The following is a 19,058-nucleotide window of genomic DNA, read 5'->3' as shown; positions in this document are numbered from 1 at the left end:
TCAGCGCCAAAATGTCAAAATCAAATAGGTACAAAATACCACAACATATAGACTTTCCAGTGAGCTATAGAAGTCAGTGATTTTTATAGACAACAGGCTTCACAACATTTATATAATTAAAATTTAGACAGTGAATGACATCTCTATTTCATAGACGATTTTTATTAATTTCAAATTTCCTACCGAATTAGTAGGAATTTTTAAGTATGGTAACACAGTGTCAACAGTAATTACATCAATTTAAAAACCATAAACTATTCAAAGATTTAATCTTTTCCACTTTTCCACAGCCGTATCGAAACTAGAGAAAAAAAAAAGTTAATTTTAGAATCAACAACATTTATAACATTTAAAAACTACCAAAAATTACAATCTAGAAATTGTAATTTTAATTGTTTCTATACATTTTATGGCAAATTTGACTTTTAGATCTTTCCGTAAAAGTCTTATCCTGGATATATAACCTGTAGATACCAAATACAGAGTACAAAAAATAGGTAAGAATAAAGCCGTGAAGAGATCTTTTTTAAGAGTGAAATCTCACAATGTTGTCATTTACAAATAAAAAATGATTTTAGAAAAATCAACACACATTCAAACGTCAACTTGTGTGAAACATTATCTACAGATAATATATATATTGTGTATGTTTTGTTATTTAAAATATAATATTTAAAATATACATAGATTGTAAAAATTCTAAAGGTATTTTTTCAAAAGTTATATGTAGTTCGATATGTTAAGTTTTTAAATTTCATACAACTTTAACAAGTATTAAAATAAATACACAACATACAGGTTTTTTTTTTAAATTGTAATTTGTCAAATTAATCAGACCCCATGAGCAAAAGTCAAACTAAATTATCACAGCACACTAGCGCCCTCCTGTCAATCTCAAAGTGTCACAAGATTCTTTTAGTACTGTAGCTGTGATGTTTTTCTTTTATGCTATATCATCTATGTCGATGTAGGTTTTACATATTTTCTAACTGAATTAACTGCGACAGTAGCGCCTCTCATCAAGTCAGAGTACTTTGTTTGACTATTATGGTAAGGATAATTGCGAATTCGGGGTTGCGATTTTGATTTACATTTTGATAAAACATTTTAAAATTATTATCTTATTTATACACACACACACATGTTTTTACGTTTTGTTTTACATCTTGTACTTTATTTGATATTAAATTTATCTTGTTCGTATTAATAAAAACTCTTATCAAGGTTTCTCACCAAAAACAGTTTTTTTCATTCTTTGCTATGGAAAAAATAATCAACATCAACAAAAATGGTTTTTTTTTTCGACATCAAATTTATCTTGTTCGCTGGACGCAACCCCAAAGCAACAACAAAGATTTTGTGACATTGAGAGGGTGGCGCTAGTGTGCTTACATAATTTAGTTTAACTTATGTCCACCGGGTTAAATAAATTTAAAGATATGTGTCAATTTGACTGTGACTGTCAACTATCTTGTACTTGTATCGCCACATGTCAATACAATAGTCAATGTTGTCGGATTTCACAGTAAATTAGTCTTTATTTTTAATAGATATAAAGGATATATTTCAACGGCATTTCTTCAAGAATTCCAGTACTTCGTGAGGATAATTCTGTCTGGTTGAAGATTTTATAGCAGAACGAGCATATTCAAGAGGTGTCACCGAACTACAAAATATATTTAAAATTACTAATTAATAAAAAAAAAACTAGCATTTGTCCGCGACTCCGTTTGTGCGGAATTAGAGAAATCTAATAATATAAATAGCCTATATCACTCAATGTAGCTTTCTAATGGTGAAAGAATTTTTGAATTGAGTTCAGTAGTTTTTGAGTTTATTTGTTACATAAAAAACTACATCTTTCCTCTTTATATTAATGTGAATTTATAAGCACTTCGAGGATAAATTTCATAAAAAAAACATAGTTTTACATTCATACTAATATTATAATTGCAAATTCTAGATGTCTGGATATTTGTTACCACGTAACTTCAAAACGACTGAAAGGATCTAGATGAAATATAGAACAGACTTAGACCATAGAATGGAATATGCCATAGGCTGCTAATTACGCGGACGGAGTCGCAGTCGACAACTAGTTAGGAAAATAATTAAAATACATATGTTTTTTTGAACATAGAAATAAAAATCGCGCTAGTGGAAAGGGACTTTAACAGTTACCTTCTGTTCTGTACGTGCGCAAGTTTCTTCCACATTTTCCTATCGATGTGTCGGAAAATTATCATGACAAGTCTCAAATCGCATGTCGGCGAGTTGATGGCCAAGTGGACAGCTGTGTCACCGCCTTTCACGTCCTATAGGAAAAAACCTGATAAATAACTAAAGTACAACCAGAGCACTTCGCTGTATTCCGACTACTGAGAAACTACAAACTCCGTAACAAAACAATGTAGCAGTGAGTTGCGCAAACGATGGCATTTCAGTAAAAAGCAATTAAAAGTGTACTGACCATTCTTTTTTAATAAAGACACGTTATAAAGTTGCGTCCGATTGGTGATAATTACCACGTCGTCTCAATAAGTACGAAGCATTAAAAAACTATCGCTTTTAAACTGGAATACCCACAAATTCCCTGATTGTACAACGATTGTGTGTTTATTGAATGAAAAAAAAAAAAAACTATTCTATTTGTCACTAATCCTTATCTAATGTATAAAATTCTCGTGTCACAGTTTTCGTTCCCGTACTCCTCAGAAACGGCTTGACCGATTCTCATGAAATGTTTAGATGGATGGATGTATGTTTGTTTGAAGATATCTCCGGAACAACTCAACAGATCTTAATTAAATTTGTCACAGATGTAGAACATAGTCTGTAAGAACACATAGGTTACTTATTAAGTTTTTTTTTTACCTCGGTGGGCGACAACAAGTCTATAAATGAAAACATATAAAACAAAATACTCACTCCTTTCCATACATCAGCGTCACCATGTTGTAACAAAACGTGTACTGTATGTAGTTTGGGTGATTCAGAACTATGAAGACTACAAGCTACGTGCAAAGCTGTATAACCTGAAAGTTGAATATAACATCTAATATTATAAATGTAAATGTTTTGGATGGATGGATGTTTATTAGAAGATATCTCCAAAACAGTTCAGTTTTGACATGATTACAGTTACAGCAACTATCAGCGGAATAGTTTGATAAATGGGACGAGTTTAGTGGACTTAATGAACTTTCTGACGAGCAAGCGGCCACCTGAATTCGACGAAATAGCGAAGCCAATTCTGTCCATAGACATTAATCGACGGAGGATAGGACAAAGATAGAGAATCTACTCTTCTTATGCGTCCTCCATCAAATCCCCTTCCCGTTATAAGAAAAAGGTGGGAAGGAAAATACTAAAATGAGTCCTCCGGAACTCACACTCATTAAACTGTCTTTTGGTCGTGATATTTCAGTGAGCTAGACCAATTCCTGCAACAGATGTTGCTAACATCTATTCCTATTAAATAGTTCGTATCCTAACAAGTATAGACTACTTTATATAATTTTAAAAGAACAAAGAAATTATTCATACCATCAGTATTAGTGTGGTGAACATCAAAGAGAGGTAATTCACCATTTTCCTTTCTCATCAACTCATAAAGAACGTCCGCACAAATATCACCAGCTCTCACACAAGCTATTAACAAGTTATCACCCAAAGCATCAACCTGAAGTAAACAATAAAAAAAAAATAGCCGACTTCAAAAAAAAAACAATCGCAAACAAAATGCACTCAAAAGTAACCTAAAAAAACCAATTTCAAACAAAATGCACTCAAAAGTAACCTAAAAAAAACAATTTCAAACAAAATGCACTCAAAAGTAACATAAAAAAATTCAAACAAAATGCACTAAAAAGAAACAAAATAATGTCATGAAAACTCTCTAAACTCTAGTAGTTAGTAGTAGGGGCTCAGTTTTCCGCAACTCCACGACAAGCGCGTATTTTGGGTGTCTCTAAACTCTAAAGAAAGTTCTCTTCTTTCTTGTAACATGTCTATATTGTATAATTATTGTTATTTCGCAGTCGGTGTCGGCCGAAGTAAATAGGTGACATTTTATATTTGAGATGTATTAGACATACTTACGTTTATGTCCCTACTTAGGCCGAAACCGACTCCAAAATAACAATAATTATACAATATAGACATGTTACAAGAAAGAAGAGAACTTTCTTTAGAGTTTAGAGACACCCAAAATACGCGCTTGTCGTGGAGTTGCGGAAAACTGAGCCCCTACTACTAACTACTAGAGTTTAGAGAGTTTTCATGACATTATTTTGTTTCTTTTTAGTGCATTTTGTTTGAATTTTTTTATGTTACTTTTGAGTGCATTTTGTTTGAAATTGTTTTTTTTAGGTTACTTTTGAGTGCATTTTGTTTGAAATTGGTTTTTTTAGGTTACTTTTGAGTGCATTTTGTTTGCGATTGTTTTTTTTTTGAAGTCGGCTATTTTTTTTTCTTAAAATTTTTGTTTTATTTCACAATTTTTAGTGAATTTGAAGTTCAATTACAAATTTCCTTAATACATATAAAGACATAAATAAGACAAATAAAGAAAAGGACTTTCCTATTTGATATGTGTGTACTTCAATTCAAAAACTAATTTAGAATGCATCAGATAACCACTTATCCTTTAAACAATGAAATAATTATCAAAATCGGTATACAAATTGAAAATTACCGAACTAATACATCGTAGCGTGCCTTTAATTTTGTCCAGCCGCGCGCCGCACTAGCATTTTTCGAATGCGCGTAGTTTTTAATTATTTAATATCTCCCAAACTATTGATCAGAATTACATAGTTTAAAGGCTAACGTAATCTGCATTTAATACTCTAGCCATCAAACATATTTATTTGGATAAGGATTCATATCGAATATAATATAATAGCGCCGCAAGCTTACGACGCTGTTTTTCGTGTGCATTTTAATCGAAGTTTGTTCACAATAACATGGTTTTTGTGAGACATCCATAGATGATAGATATATGCCACCGAAGACGTTTATTTAGCAAATTAAAGGATGTATAATTACTCCATACATCATTTTTATGTAAGTCATATAGTTTGACCTACGTAAGCCCAGAAAGCAAAATTGTGCTTTTCGTGTAGCATTTTTCGTTTCCGCGTAATTTTATTCTTACGATATCTCCTAAACTATTAGACAGAATGATATAGTTTCAATTGCAAATATAATCTACATTAAATTCTCTTGATAATGAACATGTTTATTTACATAAGGGATAATACTGAACTCGAATAATAGCGTCGGAAATAGGGCATGAATTTAATTGATGTTTCTGAAGAAAAAAATGGTTATTGTGAGAAAACTATAAAAGATAGATATATGCTATCGCGGACTTTTATTTAGCACATTTAAAGAGCTTCAATTCGCCATACATCATTTTTATGTAGGTCCTATAGTTTAGCCTACGTAAGCGCTGAAAGCAAAAATGTCCCTAATGTTCGCAACAAATTTTGAAGCTATATTCAAAATCTACTAGTCTTCTAGTTATTTTAAAAAAAAAACAAAAAAATGGGACCCACCTGCAAGCACTTCCTTTCGATTAAAATATTTTTCATCAAAATCGGACCACCAGGGGCGGAGTTTCGCGGTAACACACATAAAAAAAAAAAAAAAAAAAAAAAATACAGTCGAATTGATAACCTCCTTCTTTTTGAAGTCGGCTAAAAAATACCAAAATAAGTGGGTACATATATTTGTGACTTGCAATCTGCATGTCCTGGATTCGAATCCCGTCATGTACATGTTTTCGATTTACATATGTACATTTATCTGATGTTCTTACTGTAAAGGAAAGCATCGTGATGCTGCACATATCTGAGAAGAAATTCAATGATATGTGTGAAGTCAACTTTGGGCTGTGGTTGACTATGACATAGTCACCCCTAACTTGGGGTAGGTTCGGTGCAGCAATTCCGGAGATTACCCGAAACATAACGGAGAGGCAGATAAAAGTTTAAAAAAATATTTTGTCGTTATCAGCAATTAGGAAATTACATGATTTTTTTTTAGCTGTTATGTTATACTAGCTTTTACCCGCGACTCCGTCCGCGCGGAATAAAAAAAATTGCACACAAGATAAAAAAAGTTCCTATGTCCGTCTCCTAGTTCTAAGCTACCTCCCCATCAATTTTCAGCTACATCAGTTCGACCTATCTTGAGTTATAAATAGTGTAACTAACACCACTTTCTGACTATATATATAGACTAGCCTTTACACGCGACTCCGTCCGCGCGGAATAAAAAATAGAAAACGGGGTAAAAATTATCCTATGTCCTTTTCCTGGTTCTAAGCTACCTGCCCACCAATTTTCAGTCAAATCGATTCAGCCGTTCTTGAGTTATAAATAGTGTAACTAACACGACTTTCTTTTATATATATAGATAGATAGATTTAACTTTAAAATATTCTTCCCAAGTATGGTTGGTGACAGTTAGGCGGCCGGTCGTAAAAAAATATGCCAAAACTTAAAGATTTATAAAACCTTGTATGACGACCACACGTGAGTGGAATGAAGCCAGGATAAGATAAGTGGTTAAGGATTATGGCAATTATATTAATCTTACTAATATTATAAATGCGAATGTTTAGACTTAAGATAGATGTATGTTTGTTTGAAGTTATCTCCGGAACGACTAAACAGATCTTGATGAAATTTCTGATGAAACATAATCTGGAAGAACGCATAGGCTTTTTTTTTAATTCCGCGCGGACAGAGTCGCGGGCGACAGCTAGTATTGTGATAATTCCAATTCTTACCTCATGGAACAGGTATTCAGTACCAGGCGGGGGTGCGTTGAACTTGAGTGCGGTACGCGCACAGTGTACCAAATATCTGGTCAGTATAGGACGCTTGTAACAGCGTAGAGCTGACGACTTGATGAGGCTTAGACCTGCAAAAGTTGACAAACGTTTGAGATATATTATAGCAAACCTAACAAAACGTTGTAACCACAGACTTATTAAAAACAGACATGTTTTTGCCTAACAATAAAAAACAAAAAAAAAAAAACTTAAATTATATCAAACCTTTATCGCAGGTTGATATTAGACATTACAAGTTTACCAGAAATCTTGATTATTGATTAACAAACAAAACAAAGAAATTTCTAGTTACTAAATGTTTGCGACCCCCTAACGATAATTACGACCCCTTAGGGGGTCACAATGTTAGAGAACTTACCGAAATCGCTAAGGAATAGCACAGAATTTTGCGCCATGACCCTTTCGCAAATAAGGCTGAAAAGGGACATCTGAACGTCTTCTTCTTTGTCACTAGAGGAGAGACTTAGCAGGATGTGGTGTAGTACACTGAAAACAACATTATTTTTTTATACTTATGTTTTAGGTTCTTTATTCTGACACATGTTTAATTACTAGCTGTTACCCACGACTCCGTCTGCGCGAAATAAAAAAAACTAGATTAGTAACTTATGTGTTTTTCCAGACTACATTCTACATCTGTACCAGATTTCATCTAGATCCGTTAAGCCGTTTTGGAGATACCTTATAATAAATATCCATGCATCGGGATCGGGTTCGGGAGGACGGAGTCGCGGGTAGCGTTGCCAGGCGTCCGGATAAAGCCGGGCATAGGTAGGCTTTTTGATTACGTGTCCGGCCCAAAAAAAAACGGTTTTCTGGCTTTTGTAAGGCTTTTTACATTTCCCAAACGAGAGTGTACCTATTAATACTGAGACAAAATCCTAAATAATATAGGGTGTCCGACCTTTCTACCCAAATGTCCGGCCAAACTGGCTGGTCTGTCCAGCTAGTAGGTTTGGCGACCTGGCAACCCTAGTCGCGGGCAAAAGCTAGTACAAAATACTTAATACAACAAAATACCTAAATAATCGTGGGTTGATTTTTTTTTAAAGACCGATTTTCAATAGGTCATTTTTGTTCGTTGTGCCGTTGCTTCGTAGCCGTGATTTGTCAAACTACAGTCAAAAAAGCATACCTGGCCCGAGAGGAGCTGCTCTTGTCAGAAAATTTGTAAATACTACCTAGGCTTAGACAATGTCATTTTTTTATATTATCAGATGGCAAATGAGCAATCGGTCACATGATTTCGCCGAAATAGCAAAGCGACCGCTACCTATAGACATCCGCAATTGCAGAAGCGTTGTCTACCCTCAATCGACGAAGGAGACCCACAAAAAGACAATATTTAACCTTCCTATGCATCTCCACCTCCATAAAATCCACTTCACCTTCTCATTCTTTCCTTATAAAAAAAGGGTGGGAAGGGAAAGAGGACTAAAATTAAATAAAATAAAAACTTGAGAGGTGTCAAGGGACACCCGGATGGAACGAAGTTCCTTTCTATTAATTAGTGAAGGAACCAATGTTTATTCTATGAATAAAAAACTTAAGTCTTCACAAGACGTACATTTTATTTCTATGAATTTTCGTTATATATTGTCACGTCGTTGCCATGGTGAAGTAGCGCTCATTCGTCTATAGCAAAAAGTGTCGTGACAACTTTTCCTAAGAATTTTTTCCGTCTAGCCCCCTTTCACAACGCGCGATAAGGAACTTCGTTCCAAAAACATCTTTGACATTGTCTGAGGGCGGTAGTGAGCTATCATAGTTTAGTTTGACTTGTGCCCACCGGGTCAGATAATTTTGTCGGTCTATATGTATAGTACTGTTGATATTAAGATTAGTAGGTCAATTAATTATTGGTTTGTTAATTGATATTAAATTTGATAACGTGGAACAACTATCATTAAACGATTAGTGTACGTTATTTAGGGTTCCGTATTTCGAAAGAAAAAATTTGAGAGGTGTGTGAAAAACACCCGGATGGAACGAAGTTCCTTTCTATTGATTAGTGAAGGAACCAATGTTTATTCTATGAATAAAAAACTTAAGTCTTCACAAGAAGTACATTTTATTTCTATGAATTTTCGTTATATATTGTCAAGTCGTTGCCATGGTGAAGTAGCGCTCATTCGTCGTCATACTTACTATAGCAAAAAGTGTCGTGACAACTTTTCGTAAGAATTTTTTCCGTCTAGCACCCTTTCACAACGCGCGATAAGGAACTTCGTTCCAAAAACCGAAACCCTTATAGGATCACTTTGTTGTCCGTCAGTCTGTCTGTAAAGACCTTTTTTCTCAGAAACGCGTTGATGTATCAAGCTGGAATTAATATCAAATACTCAGGTCTACTGTCCCTTGGTGCTGTAAAAAATCAAACTTCTGAGCTAACGTCATTTAAATCAACAGGTTTGTACGGAAAGGGTTCCGTGCGCGTGTCCGACTCGCACTTGGCCTGTTTTATTTAATTAAAATGATTTTTTATACCATGTACCAATGTGTTTTTTCAATTTACATATGTACATTTATCAGAAGTTTTTACGGTAAAGGAAAACATCATGATGCTACCTGCACATATCAGCAAAAAACCCCGAGAAAAAAAGACGGCGACGCAGCTAAAAGTGGATTGCGGAGGTTCGTTTGACCACGCCAAATGGAGGTTCGTGATCTCTGCCTACTCCTCTAGGTTACAGGTGTGAGTTGTGTATATATATTTTTTTATATTTAAATTAAACATGTCCAACGATATTTAAATATATGGTCACCCATTTCCAAGTCAATTTAATGCGGCACAATGTACGTCAGTGCCGTCCTATTTCAGTACACTGATGTAATTTATTCCACCATTTTGTTCGTGCATTGTAAATATTTGGCACAAAAACGATAATCGTAAGAAAACAAAACAATATTTATAATATTAAAAACTGACCCGATGAGAGAGGCGCTTTTATCGCGGTTAGTTCTGTCATAAATATAAAGTCCGACAAGTACTTAAGAAGAACGCTAATAAGATATTGTAATTTTTTGGAACGAAGTTCCTTATCGCGCGTTGTGAAAGGGGGCTAGACGGAAAAAATTCTTACGAAAAGTTGTCACGACACTTTTTGCTATAGACGAATGAGCGCTACTTCACCATGGCAACGACGTGACAATATATAACGAAAATTCATACAAATAAAATGTACTTCTTGTGAAGACTTAAGTTTTTTATTCATAGAATAAACATTGATTCCTTCACTAATTAATTGAAAGGAACTTCGTTCCATCCGGGTGTCCCAACACACCTCTCAAGTTTTTTTTATGCTACCGGGCCAGATAATTTTATCGGACTATATAATAAAAATCGTATAAATATAGAGATTTCAAATAAGAGTGCAATGTTTTTCAATATATCATTAAATGTATATACAGTCAAAATCTGTTATAACGACATTGAAGGGACTACTCATATTGAGTCGTAAAAACCGATAGTTGTAACAACCGGTGACAGGTATTAATAGGAAAGATATGTATATAACATTCAGCCAGGACCTTTGATTTTGGTCAATTTAACCGGTATGTTGTTCTAAACGATGTCGCCATAAACGGTTTTGACTGTATCTGTAAGTATGTACATTCAATTGTGACCTAAACGGATTGACCATCAAATTAATGTTCGATGCCATTCGTATTATTAAAGTGTAACAGAGATAACGCTATACGAAACCGAATCTATTGTCTCTTTCTATATATTTATTGACCAACATTTACCGCGTACAATTGTATTTATAACGATTTACAACCTTGATTAGAACCAAACATACTGCCACCCTTTTGTATTTTGTTCGAAAAAAAAAACCAGAGATAACTTTATATTCTACGGATTATTGTGAAAACAACTAGAGTGACATAAAAGATTTCTTACAAAGAAACGAAGATAAAAAAACTAAACAATTCCAATAAAAATGACGTAAACACTAAATCAAAATGTAAATTGTTCTTAAAGTCTAATTGAATAAAATTATTTCTGACAAGACTGTTATTTATTTAACATAACATATTCACAACATATTTATATAAAGCACCGAGGAAGTATAAGATACCTTTTCCACTAGCGTAATTAACGCAACCGCTTCTACTTATACTGCAACTTTACGTTAAGTTTGTGGAGGTACACCGGTAGAGGTAGGCCTAGGAAGAGATGGATGGATTGCGTGAAAGATGACATAATTAAAAAGGGGGTGACAATGGAGATGACGGCAGACAGATTCATTCGGAGGTTGGAAACCTGATGCACCGACCCTACGTAGGTGGGACAAGGTCAAGGAGATGATAACGATGAGTGCGACTTTATGACTCGATAAGAAAGGCGTTCCTATCGCGGTTAAGTCTGTCAGAAATTATGTTCAATATACTACTAAGGTATAGAAAATAACATTTAAAAAAATCCAACTTGCTAACACTAAGACAAGGATTTTCTTACACTTTTTTGACGTTGACAGAAAGCGCATTTTTTTTGGTGTCGGGGGGGAAATCTTCTAAAGATACCCTGCCTTTAGGGGGAAAGACTTTATGTAGAATTTGACCCACTAAAACCCTCTCGGTGGTCAAACTTAAGTGCAAAAAGAAGAGGATTCCGGGATATCCAAGGAACGCACCGGAACCATCAGCACTTATCTCCCCAGGAGAGAATTCTCCCTGTGGCTCCACACTATAACGGTAACGTATTAACGAATTAGACGGATTGCGGTGTATTCGCCGACCGCTGCCTCCGAGCAGCCCACTCTCGTTCACGCTCTGCAATCTCTTTCTTACTCATGATTCGTTCACAGAAAGAGATTAGCATTTCCACTTATTCTTTCCCGATGACAGAGAGCGTTAGTTGGCTATAAAAAATTTAGTTTGACTATACTAACCGGGTCAGATAACTTCGTCGGTCTATATGTTTGAATTTAAACTACTATTAAATTTTTTCATTTATTTCGATGTAAAATTGCAGTGATATTGAAAAATAAGGATAGCTGATGTTATAAATGAATCATTTACGAAAAACTATTATGGAGAACGGACGCGATTATTTAATGTATATGCACTTCAAGAAGATAACCTGAGAAAAATCTGCTAATCTTCTAACCTGCTTCTTTTTGCATTCGACTAAAAAGGCAGCGATAAGAAAAAATTCAAAGCGTAGTTACTAGACCTACGCTACCGAGTAACTGTATCACGTATATAAGTTATGTAATATAAGTTAATTAAAGAGTTTTACTGAAAATCTTTGTAATATTATAAACGCAAATGTTTGGATGAATGGAGGTTTGGTAGAAGTTATCTCTAGAACGATCAGCAATGATCTTGCTGAAATTTGGCATACAAGTAAAACATAGCCTGGATGAACAAATAGGCTTTTATTTTTTTTTAAATCCGCGCGAACCGAGTTAGAGTCAATTTCAGTCACAAACGTACAGTTTGTCTATGAACATTAAATATTTGAATAGAAAGGAAATTTTTATTCATCACGCGGTAAGTGTAACGCAGATAGTGGAAACGGGTCTTAATTTACTCATTTGAACGCAAAGTATGTAGACAAAGGATAAAGACCAGCCGTATGTATATGCTTTAATGTTCGTTGATAGAATTCAAATAGAGTAGGTATTAAATCGTATACTCAAAGAGTTTGTATTGTTTAACATTATTTTTACACAGTTTTGAATTTAAATTGAAGTCAACTACAACAACCTAAGCTTAATTTAAAACAAAAAAAAAAACCCGACGTTCTGAACCTCTAATGTATGATAGCGGCATCTATTGTTTTAAAAATAAATATCATAAAATTTCATATTTTAAGTAAAAAAAAATCATAAAAGACTGTTATCTTACTAATATTCTAAAAGAGAATGTTTAGATGTTAGTTTGAAGGTATGTACAAAACGGATCTTAAGAGATGTAAAAAAAGTTATGGCTAGTGAGATTCGAACTTGCTTTTCATTAATTTATAATTTCATATCTCACGTCCACTATATGTATTTTGTGGCTATGTAATATATCCTATGACACTCAGGGAAAGAATAGCAATCGAATGACACCTCACTTGACAAAATCTGTTCAGTCATTTAGTATACAGGATGTTACAAAGGAACCTACATACAAAAATACAAGGATAACAGTATGTTTGACAGGAAGGTACTCACCCATACGCCGTCTTCAAATCCAAATTTGCTACTTTGACGCACAAATCTTTCCTATCTTCCTTCTTCAATTTCTCCATATGTTCTAAAAATATCTGTCTGCAAGTCTTTCTATTACTCTGGCAGCAAATCTTCTTCAAGAACTCCGTAGATATATCCTTCTGCAAATCTTTATATTGCTTCAATGTCATCGAAGAAGTTGATGTTCTTTCCTTCTTTGTTCTATCAAAATCATGACTAGTCACACATTTTGGGAATTCAATCACCTCTTGTATATCTTGATATTTTTCATTATCACTATTATATAATGGTGATGAAAGTTCAGGTGATAATGTATTATAAGCATCTGATATAGGACTGGTCATAGTTTCAGAACGTGGTGGTGTTGGGAATATAGATTTGTCGTTTCGAGAATTGTCTATGTAATCAGTTATAGATGCCAATTCTAAATCGGTGAATTCTTCGTAAGCTGCATGATTTGCTGTTGAGAATTCTTCAATTGGATTCGGTTCTGGTTCTTTTGTTGGGTAGGATTTGATTTCGTTGAATTCTTGGGATATTTCATCTTCGGGGAAACCTTGTAATATATTTGTTTTTTCGGTTTTTGCTAAGAATTCCATAGCAACAAGCCAATCTCTTTCTCGGTCTTGCTCCGAGTTTTGTTGGAAATTCTGCACGTCTTTGTCTATTTGCTTCAATACGGTGGTTATGTCTGGTTGGTATTCCGTTGATGTACATTTCGTTATCACGTGACCACCTGATAATGTATGCTTATTGACTTGACTTATCTGGAAAATTAAATGAAATTTCTTTAATTTCTTTATTGTTTTATAGATTTATTTCTAAAAGAACTTCTAGTACTTCATCTTTTCATTACTTATTACTACTTAAACATTATACAATAAAATCTGCATAAGCGAGAGTTCAAAGGACCGCGATATTTTTGTCGCTTGTAGAGGTCATTCGCTGTTGCCGGACAATGCGTCTTGCATATATACAGGTTTCTTGTTAATAACGAAATTCAATTAAGAACTACGATATTCTTGATAAATTAAAACTAATTTTAAATAATGTTGTTTGTCTGTATGTCTGTCCGCAAGGTCGCGTTTGTGTCGGGTAATCTCCGGAAGGGTTGGACCAACTATGACAGGACTTGGATGGGAAGGTAACTGATGCACGTGAGCATATCATAGACTACTTTTTATTTTATTCTGTGCTAACGAAATCGCGATGCTAGTTATAAAAATAATTTATAAAATCTCAATAAACGAGTTTTTAATATTTATAGTAGATGGAAATTTATACAACCTGTTAACCTTCATTAAACGCTGTAAATGACATCCACAATAAAAAGAAAATAAAATACATCTTTTGAATAATAGGATTACCCAGATATTATTCAGGTCAGAACTAAAGATGTCTTTATTAGTAGGAGTATAAGAGAGATTTTTACATTTATTGTACGTAGAAGCATATCATGCTAATATTACAAATGCGAGAGGTTACATGGATGGATGTTTGTTTGAAGATATCTCCGAAACGGCTCAAGGAATCTTGACGAAATTTGGCACAGATGTAGAACATGGTCTGGAAGAACACATAGGCTACTTTTAAAATACATTTTGAAGTTTACGTTAATAAGAGATACTGGTAGAGTTAGGCCTAGAAAGAGATGGATTGTATGAAATTTGACATGATCTAGAAAGACGTTACGACTAAAAAGGTGGTGCACCGACCTTATGTGAAGGATAAGGATAAAGAGTTAATGATTCTTACATTAATATTTTTTCAATGTAATTTTCTAATTTGCTTATTCTATTCTATTCTATTTATCATCAGCTCACTATACGTTCCCATCAGAGCTGGGCATTAACTCGTTAATCCGTTAATCGTTAATTAACGAAGTTAACATTTTGCTTAACGGATTAACTTTTAAGTTAACTTCAAAAAGTGTTAACGCTTTTGTTAACTTCCGTTAAACTCAACTTCCGTTAACAAAAGTCCGTTAATCGTTAAATTAGAAACTTGGAGACGTGCTGTCATTTTGTTTAAATTACGCGCCACGCCACGCTCGTAAGGGAACATACCCATACTACGTGACCTATTTTTTAAGATTTTTCGACCCCTCCCTCCCCTCGGTGACCATTCGTAGTATATGCCAAGACCCCCCCCTCCCCCTGTAGTTTTCACGTAGTAATTCATAATTATGATTTTTAATCATTTCACAGGCAAAAATTGAAAAAAAAAAATAATTTGACTCATACTCGTCTTTATTGCATAAGACTGCAATAAAGACAACTTCCAAAACACATAAAACTTCTTATAGCCTCCTGGATAGAATCCGCAGAGGTCGCACGCGAGACAGGTTGTCCACTGCACCACCATGCACCAACTGTGAGTTTACAAAGCGCTAAACACCGCCCTATATTCGAATATAGGTCGAAAAAATACGAGATTTCTCTCATTAAAATCGACTACGTGACAAAAAGCTGAACCACCCCCCCCCCCCTCCCGTGACTGACCGTAGTATTTTAAAGACTCCGCCCCCCCCCCCCTAAACGGGTCACGTAGTATGGGTACGTTCCCTAAGTTCAACTATGTTGGACGACTGTCGGTGACTCGAAAGGTGAACGAAAGAGTTGAACATTGATATATGTGAAGTTCGCGTGCAAGTGTGATGCATCAGAACGTCCGGGAAAGACGTGACCAACAGGACAAAATCAAAAGAAGGTTCGAAATAGTATATTTCATTACGAGTATATAAAAACACGAGTATGTAATAGCCCACATTCCGAACGCTCTTCGTCCCTGCAATACGCCATTTTTTGATCAACTGTATTAAAAACACTTTATTACTCGTGCTTTTTCTTTAGCTTTTCCAAACTCGTGCGTTCTCTTTCCGAACTGTCAAAATAATGTCTATTAAAAAGAAAAAAAAACAACCACGAAGTATTTATAAAAAAAAAAAAATCATTGATGATTGATCATATGATTCATGCAAATATTTCTAAAATGAAGCTCCTTATTTGTTACAATATCAGAGTTAATGATTTGATTCAATGAATTAGGTTAGGTTTCATTTTATCTCATCTCATTAAATTTAATTTTCATTTCATATCAATAAAAATAATGTACCGAAGACTTCGCTGTTTGGCATAGTTCCCTTTGCCTACCCAGTGGGTGAAGAAAACAAAAAAATCTCGGTTTGTATTCTTTTACGGTTGGTTTTATATCAATGAAAATTAATTTTATATTAATGAAAATTAATTTTATATTAATGAAAATTAATTTTCATAATTAAAATAATCAAATTAATATTTTAAACAAGTGTCGCCACTATAAGTGTGAAATTAGTATGTATAATTTTGGTATGGTTAACTGTTAACGATTAACTTTAACTTGCGTTAAATTTTCCAGAATTTAACGCTTTAACGATTAACGAAGTTAAATTTTTAATTAATGAATTAACTATTAACGAAGTTAACTTTTCGATTAACTGTGCCCACCTGTGGTTCCCATTGAGGGTCTCGGAGCCTCCTCAAGTTAAGGGTGATTAAGCCAAAGTTAACCACGCTGGCCCAATGCGGGGTGACTTTGAACATATCTTTGAATTTCTTTTCACATATGTGCATCACGATGTTTTCCTTCACCGTAAGAACGTCGGATAAATGTACATATATAAATCGAAAAACACATTGTTACATGGCGAGATTGAACCCAAGACCTGTAGATTACAAGTGCTTAACCCTTGAGTCACCGACGCTTCCCCTATTGTAATAAAATTGTTTAGTCTAAAAAACTAGTTTATTAGCATATTTACGATAGCGTAAATGTAGCGATTTCAGAATTTTTTTTAGATCACATTATCAGTTTTCCGAGAAATGACCTTGCATGCGATAACAAGAATATTTTGCCAAGAATATATTTCCTAGTAGTGTGGGCTTGGCAACAAAAGACAATATGCATAGAAAAAGAGTAAATTCAGATATAAAGTTTAAAAGAGATGTATGGAAGAGTGAATACTGCGCCGACACTCCTTTAAGATAGCCGCTAGGCAATGGATTGTGATAAATGCGAACGTTTAGATGGATGGATGGATGTTTGTTAGAAGTTATCTCCGGAACGGCTCAATAGATCTTGTTGAAATTTGGCGCAGTTATAGAACATAGTATGGAAGAACACATAGGTTACTGAGTAGGTTTCGTTATATTTTTTTTAATTCTACGCGGACGGAGTCGCGGGCGAAAGCTAGTTATAGATATAAACACACATCTTGAATGTTAAAAACGTTGAATACATGAAATACACCTATCTATTATCAGCGTTTCATAACAATGATTTCAAAAGTTTTAATTTAAAGTAAGTTAACTGTAATGTGGCTCAGGGGTTAAGCACTTGACTTGCAATCTGCAGGTCCTGGTCCTCTTCGATTTACATATGTACATTTATCCGACGTTCTTACGATGAAGGAAAACATCGTTATGCAACCTACACATATCTAACAAGTAATTCAATAATATGTGTGAAGTCAACCCGCACTTGGCTGTGGTTGACTATGACATAGTCACCCCTAAGTTAGGGTAGGCTCCGAGCCCCTCAGTGGGGACTTATAGTGAGCTGGAGATGATGAAACATTAATTTTAGGAAATACTCGAAAACATCGAAAAAAAATTAAGCAATGAAAAAAGTTATGGATAGTGAGACTTGAACTAGTTCTTTTCAATATTTTTTTTAGATCTCTCATGTCTATTGTATATATTTTGTGCCAGTGTAAACTACATGACACTCCGAGAAAAAGGACACGGCAAAATATGTACATACATAAAAACCTATATACATAAATATAAAGATTTGAAATACCTGTCTATATTTACTCTCAACAGTGTCCTGACTTGTACCATACGGATGTATTGAAGTCCTGCTATCAATAAGTTTAGTTTTGGTCGGTCCTCTTACAATATATACGGTCTGTAATTTCTTCTTTCTCTTATCTTCATCATCTTTTGTTACTTTCAAATCTTTTAATGATTCAATCAATTCTTCTTCTTTCTCATCTGCCTGTGCCTTTTCTGAATAACCACTATCTTCTGATGAATGAGAATCAGTTCGTACTGGATTTCTTTCTTCATCTTTTATAACTTTGTAAGAGAAGTTTGCTAACTCATCATCTTCTTTAATTTCCAGTTTCTGTAAGTTATCCAATAGTTCAGATACTTGAGTTACGTTTATTGGTTTAGTTTCTTTTACTTCTTGTTTCTTTTCTTTCTTCTTTTCCTTTTGGAATAGAACCCGGAATGGTTTCTTGAGGATATTTTTAATTGATCTTTTATCGGTATCAGCCATTGGTATGTTCTGTTTTTCGTGTTGTCCTTCTGCACTTCCCATAATTAGAAGGTGATTCAACATATGTAATTTTTTCTCGTCACAGAGTTGGGAATCTGAAAAAAATAATAGCAGTTGTAGCTTCAATAGATGGTGTTGTACTGTACAGCAATCAGTTTAAATTGTGATGCAAACATTTCGTAACAGACGTAAACAAAACAAAAAAAACGTGTATTTGTCATCAGTAATAGTCGCAACTGGTGAATAATTTCATGTTAATTTATTTGGTACGATAAAAATCTTTACCTAGCTAAAAGCTAAAAAGCTAGACTAAGATACCAAAGACTTTATTTGACACGCTCCTGACACACCTCTCGGTTCTTCTACATTCATACATTTACGTACTTTTCTTGTCCGCCTATCTCGAGTATTTCAACATTCTATATGGTATAAGTCCATCTGAGACGGCCCTAGAATAAATCTTTCTACTAATATTACTAATATAATAAATGCGAAAGTAAGAATGGATGTTTATTATCCCCTTTCTTTGTTGATTAAAGGTAGGCAACGCATCAGCATTTGCGGATGTCTATGGGCAACGGTCGCCTCGCTATTGTGGCGAATCCAGGTGGTCGTTTGCTCGTTTGCCACCTTATGATAAAAAAAAATAACAGCTAAACGGATGTAGCCAAAATTTAGCATCGACA

At 34.4% G+C, this 19,058-nt stretch overlaps 1 protein-coding gene across 1 annotated transcript in view; it reads right to left on the bottom strand.

Annotated features, from left to right (window-relative positions):
* Window positions 1-1,359: 1,359 nt before the first annotated feature.
* Window positions 1,360-19,058, bottom strand: part of LOC106712606 — a 31,851-nt gene continuing 14,152 nt past the window's right edge. Inside the window, exons 2-9 of the mRNA XM_045685365.1 lie at window positions 17,890-18,467; window positions 13,033-13,817; window positions 7,224-7,351; window positions 6,800-6,933; window positions 3,547-3,682; window positions 2,929-3,035; window positions 2,182-2,315; window positions 1,360-1,666 (exon numbers count right to left, since the gene is read on the bottom strand). Coding sequence (XP_045541321.1) covers window positions 1,567-1,666; window positions 2,182-2,315; window positions 2,929-3,035; window positions 3,547-3,682; window positions 6,800-6,933; window positions 7,224-7,351; window positions 13,033-13,817; window positions 17,890-18,435 — 2,070 coding nt within the window. The 5' untranslated portion in view covers window positions 18,436-18,467 and the 3' untranslated portion in view covers window positions 1,360-1,566. The remainder of the gene's footprint in view (window positions 1,667-2,181; window positions 2,316-2,928; window positions 3,036-3,546; window positions 3,683-6,799; window positions 6,934-7,223; window positions 7,352-13,032; window positions 13,818-17,889; window positions 18,468-19,058) is intronic.

The sequence above is a fragment of the Papilio machaon genome, chromosome 29 (assembly GCF_912999745.1).
Source record: "Papilio machaon chromosome 29, ilPapMach1.1, whole genome shotgun sequence".
NCBI classification, from domain to species: domain Eukaryota; kingdom Metazoa; phylum Arthropoda; class Insecta; order Lepidoptera; family Papilionidae; genus Papilio; species Papilio machaon.
The sequence above is the reverse complement of the archived record's forward strand: the minus strand, read 5'-3'. Positions and strand labels throughout refer to the sequence as shown.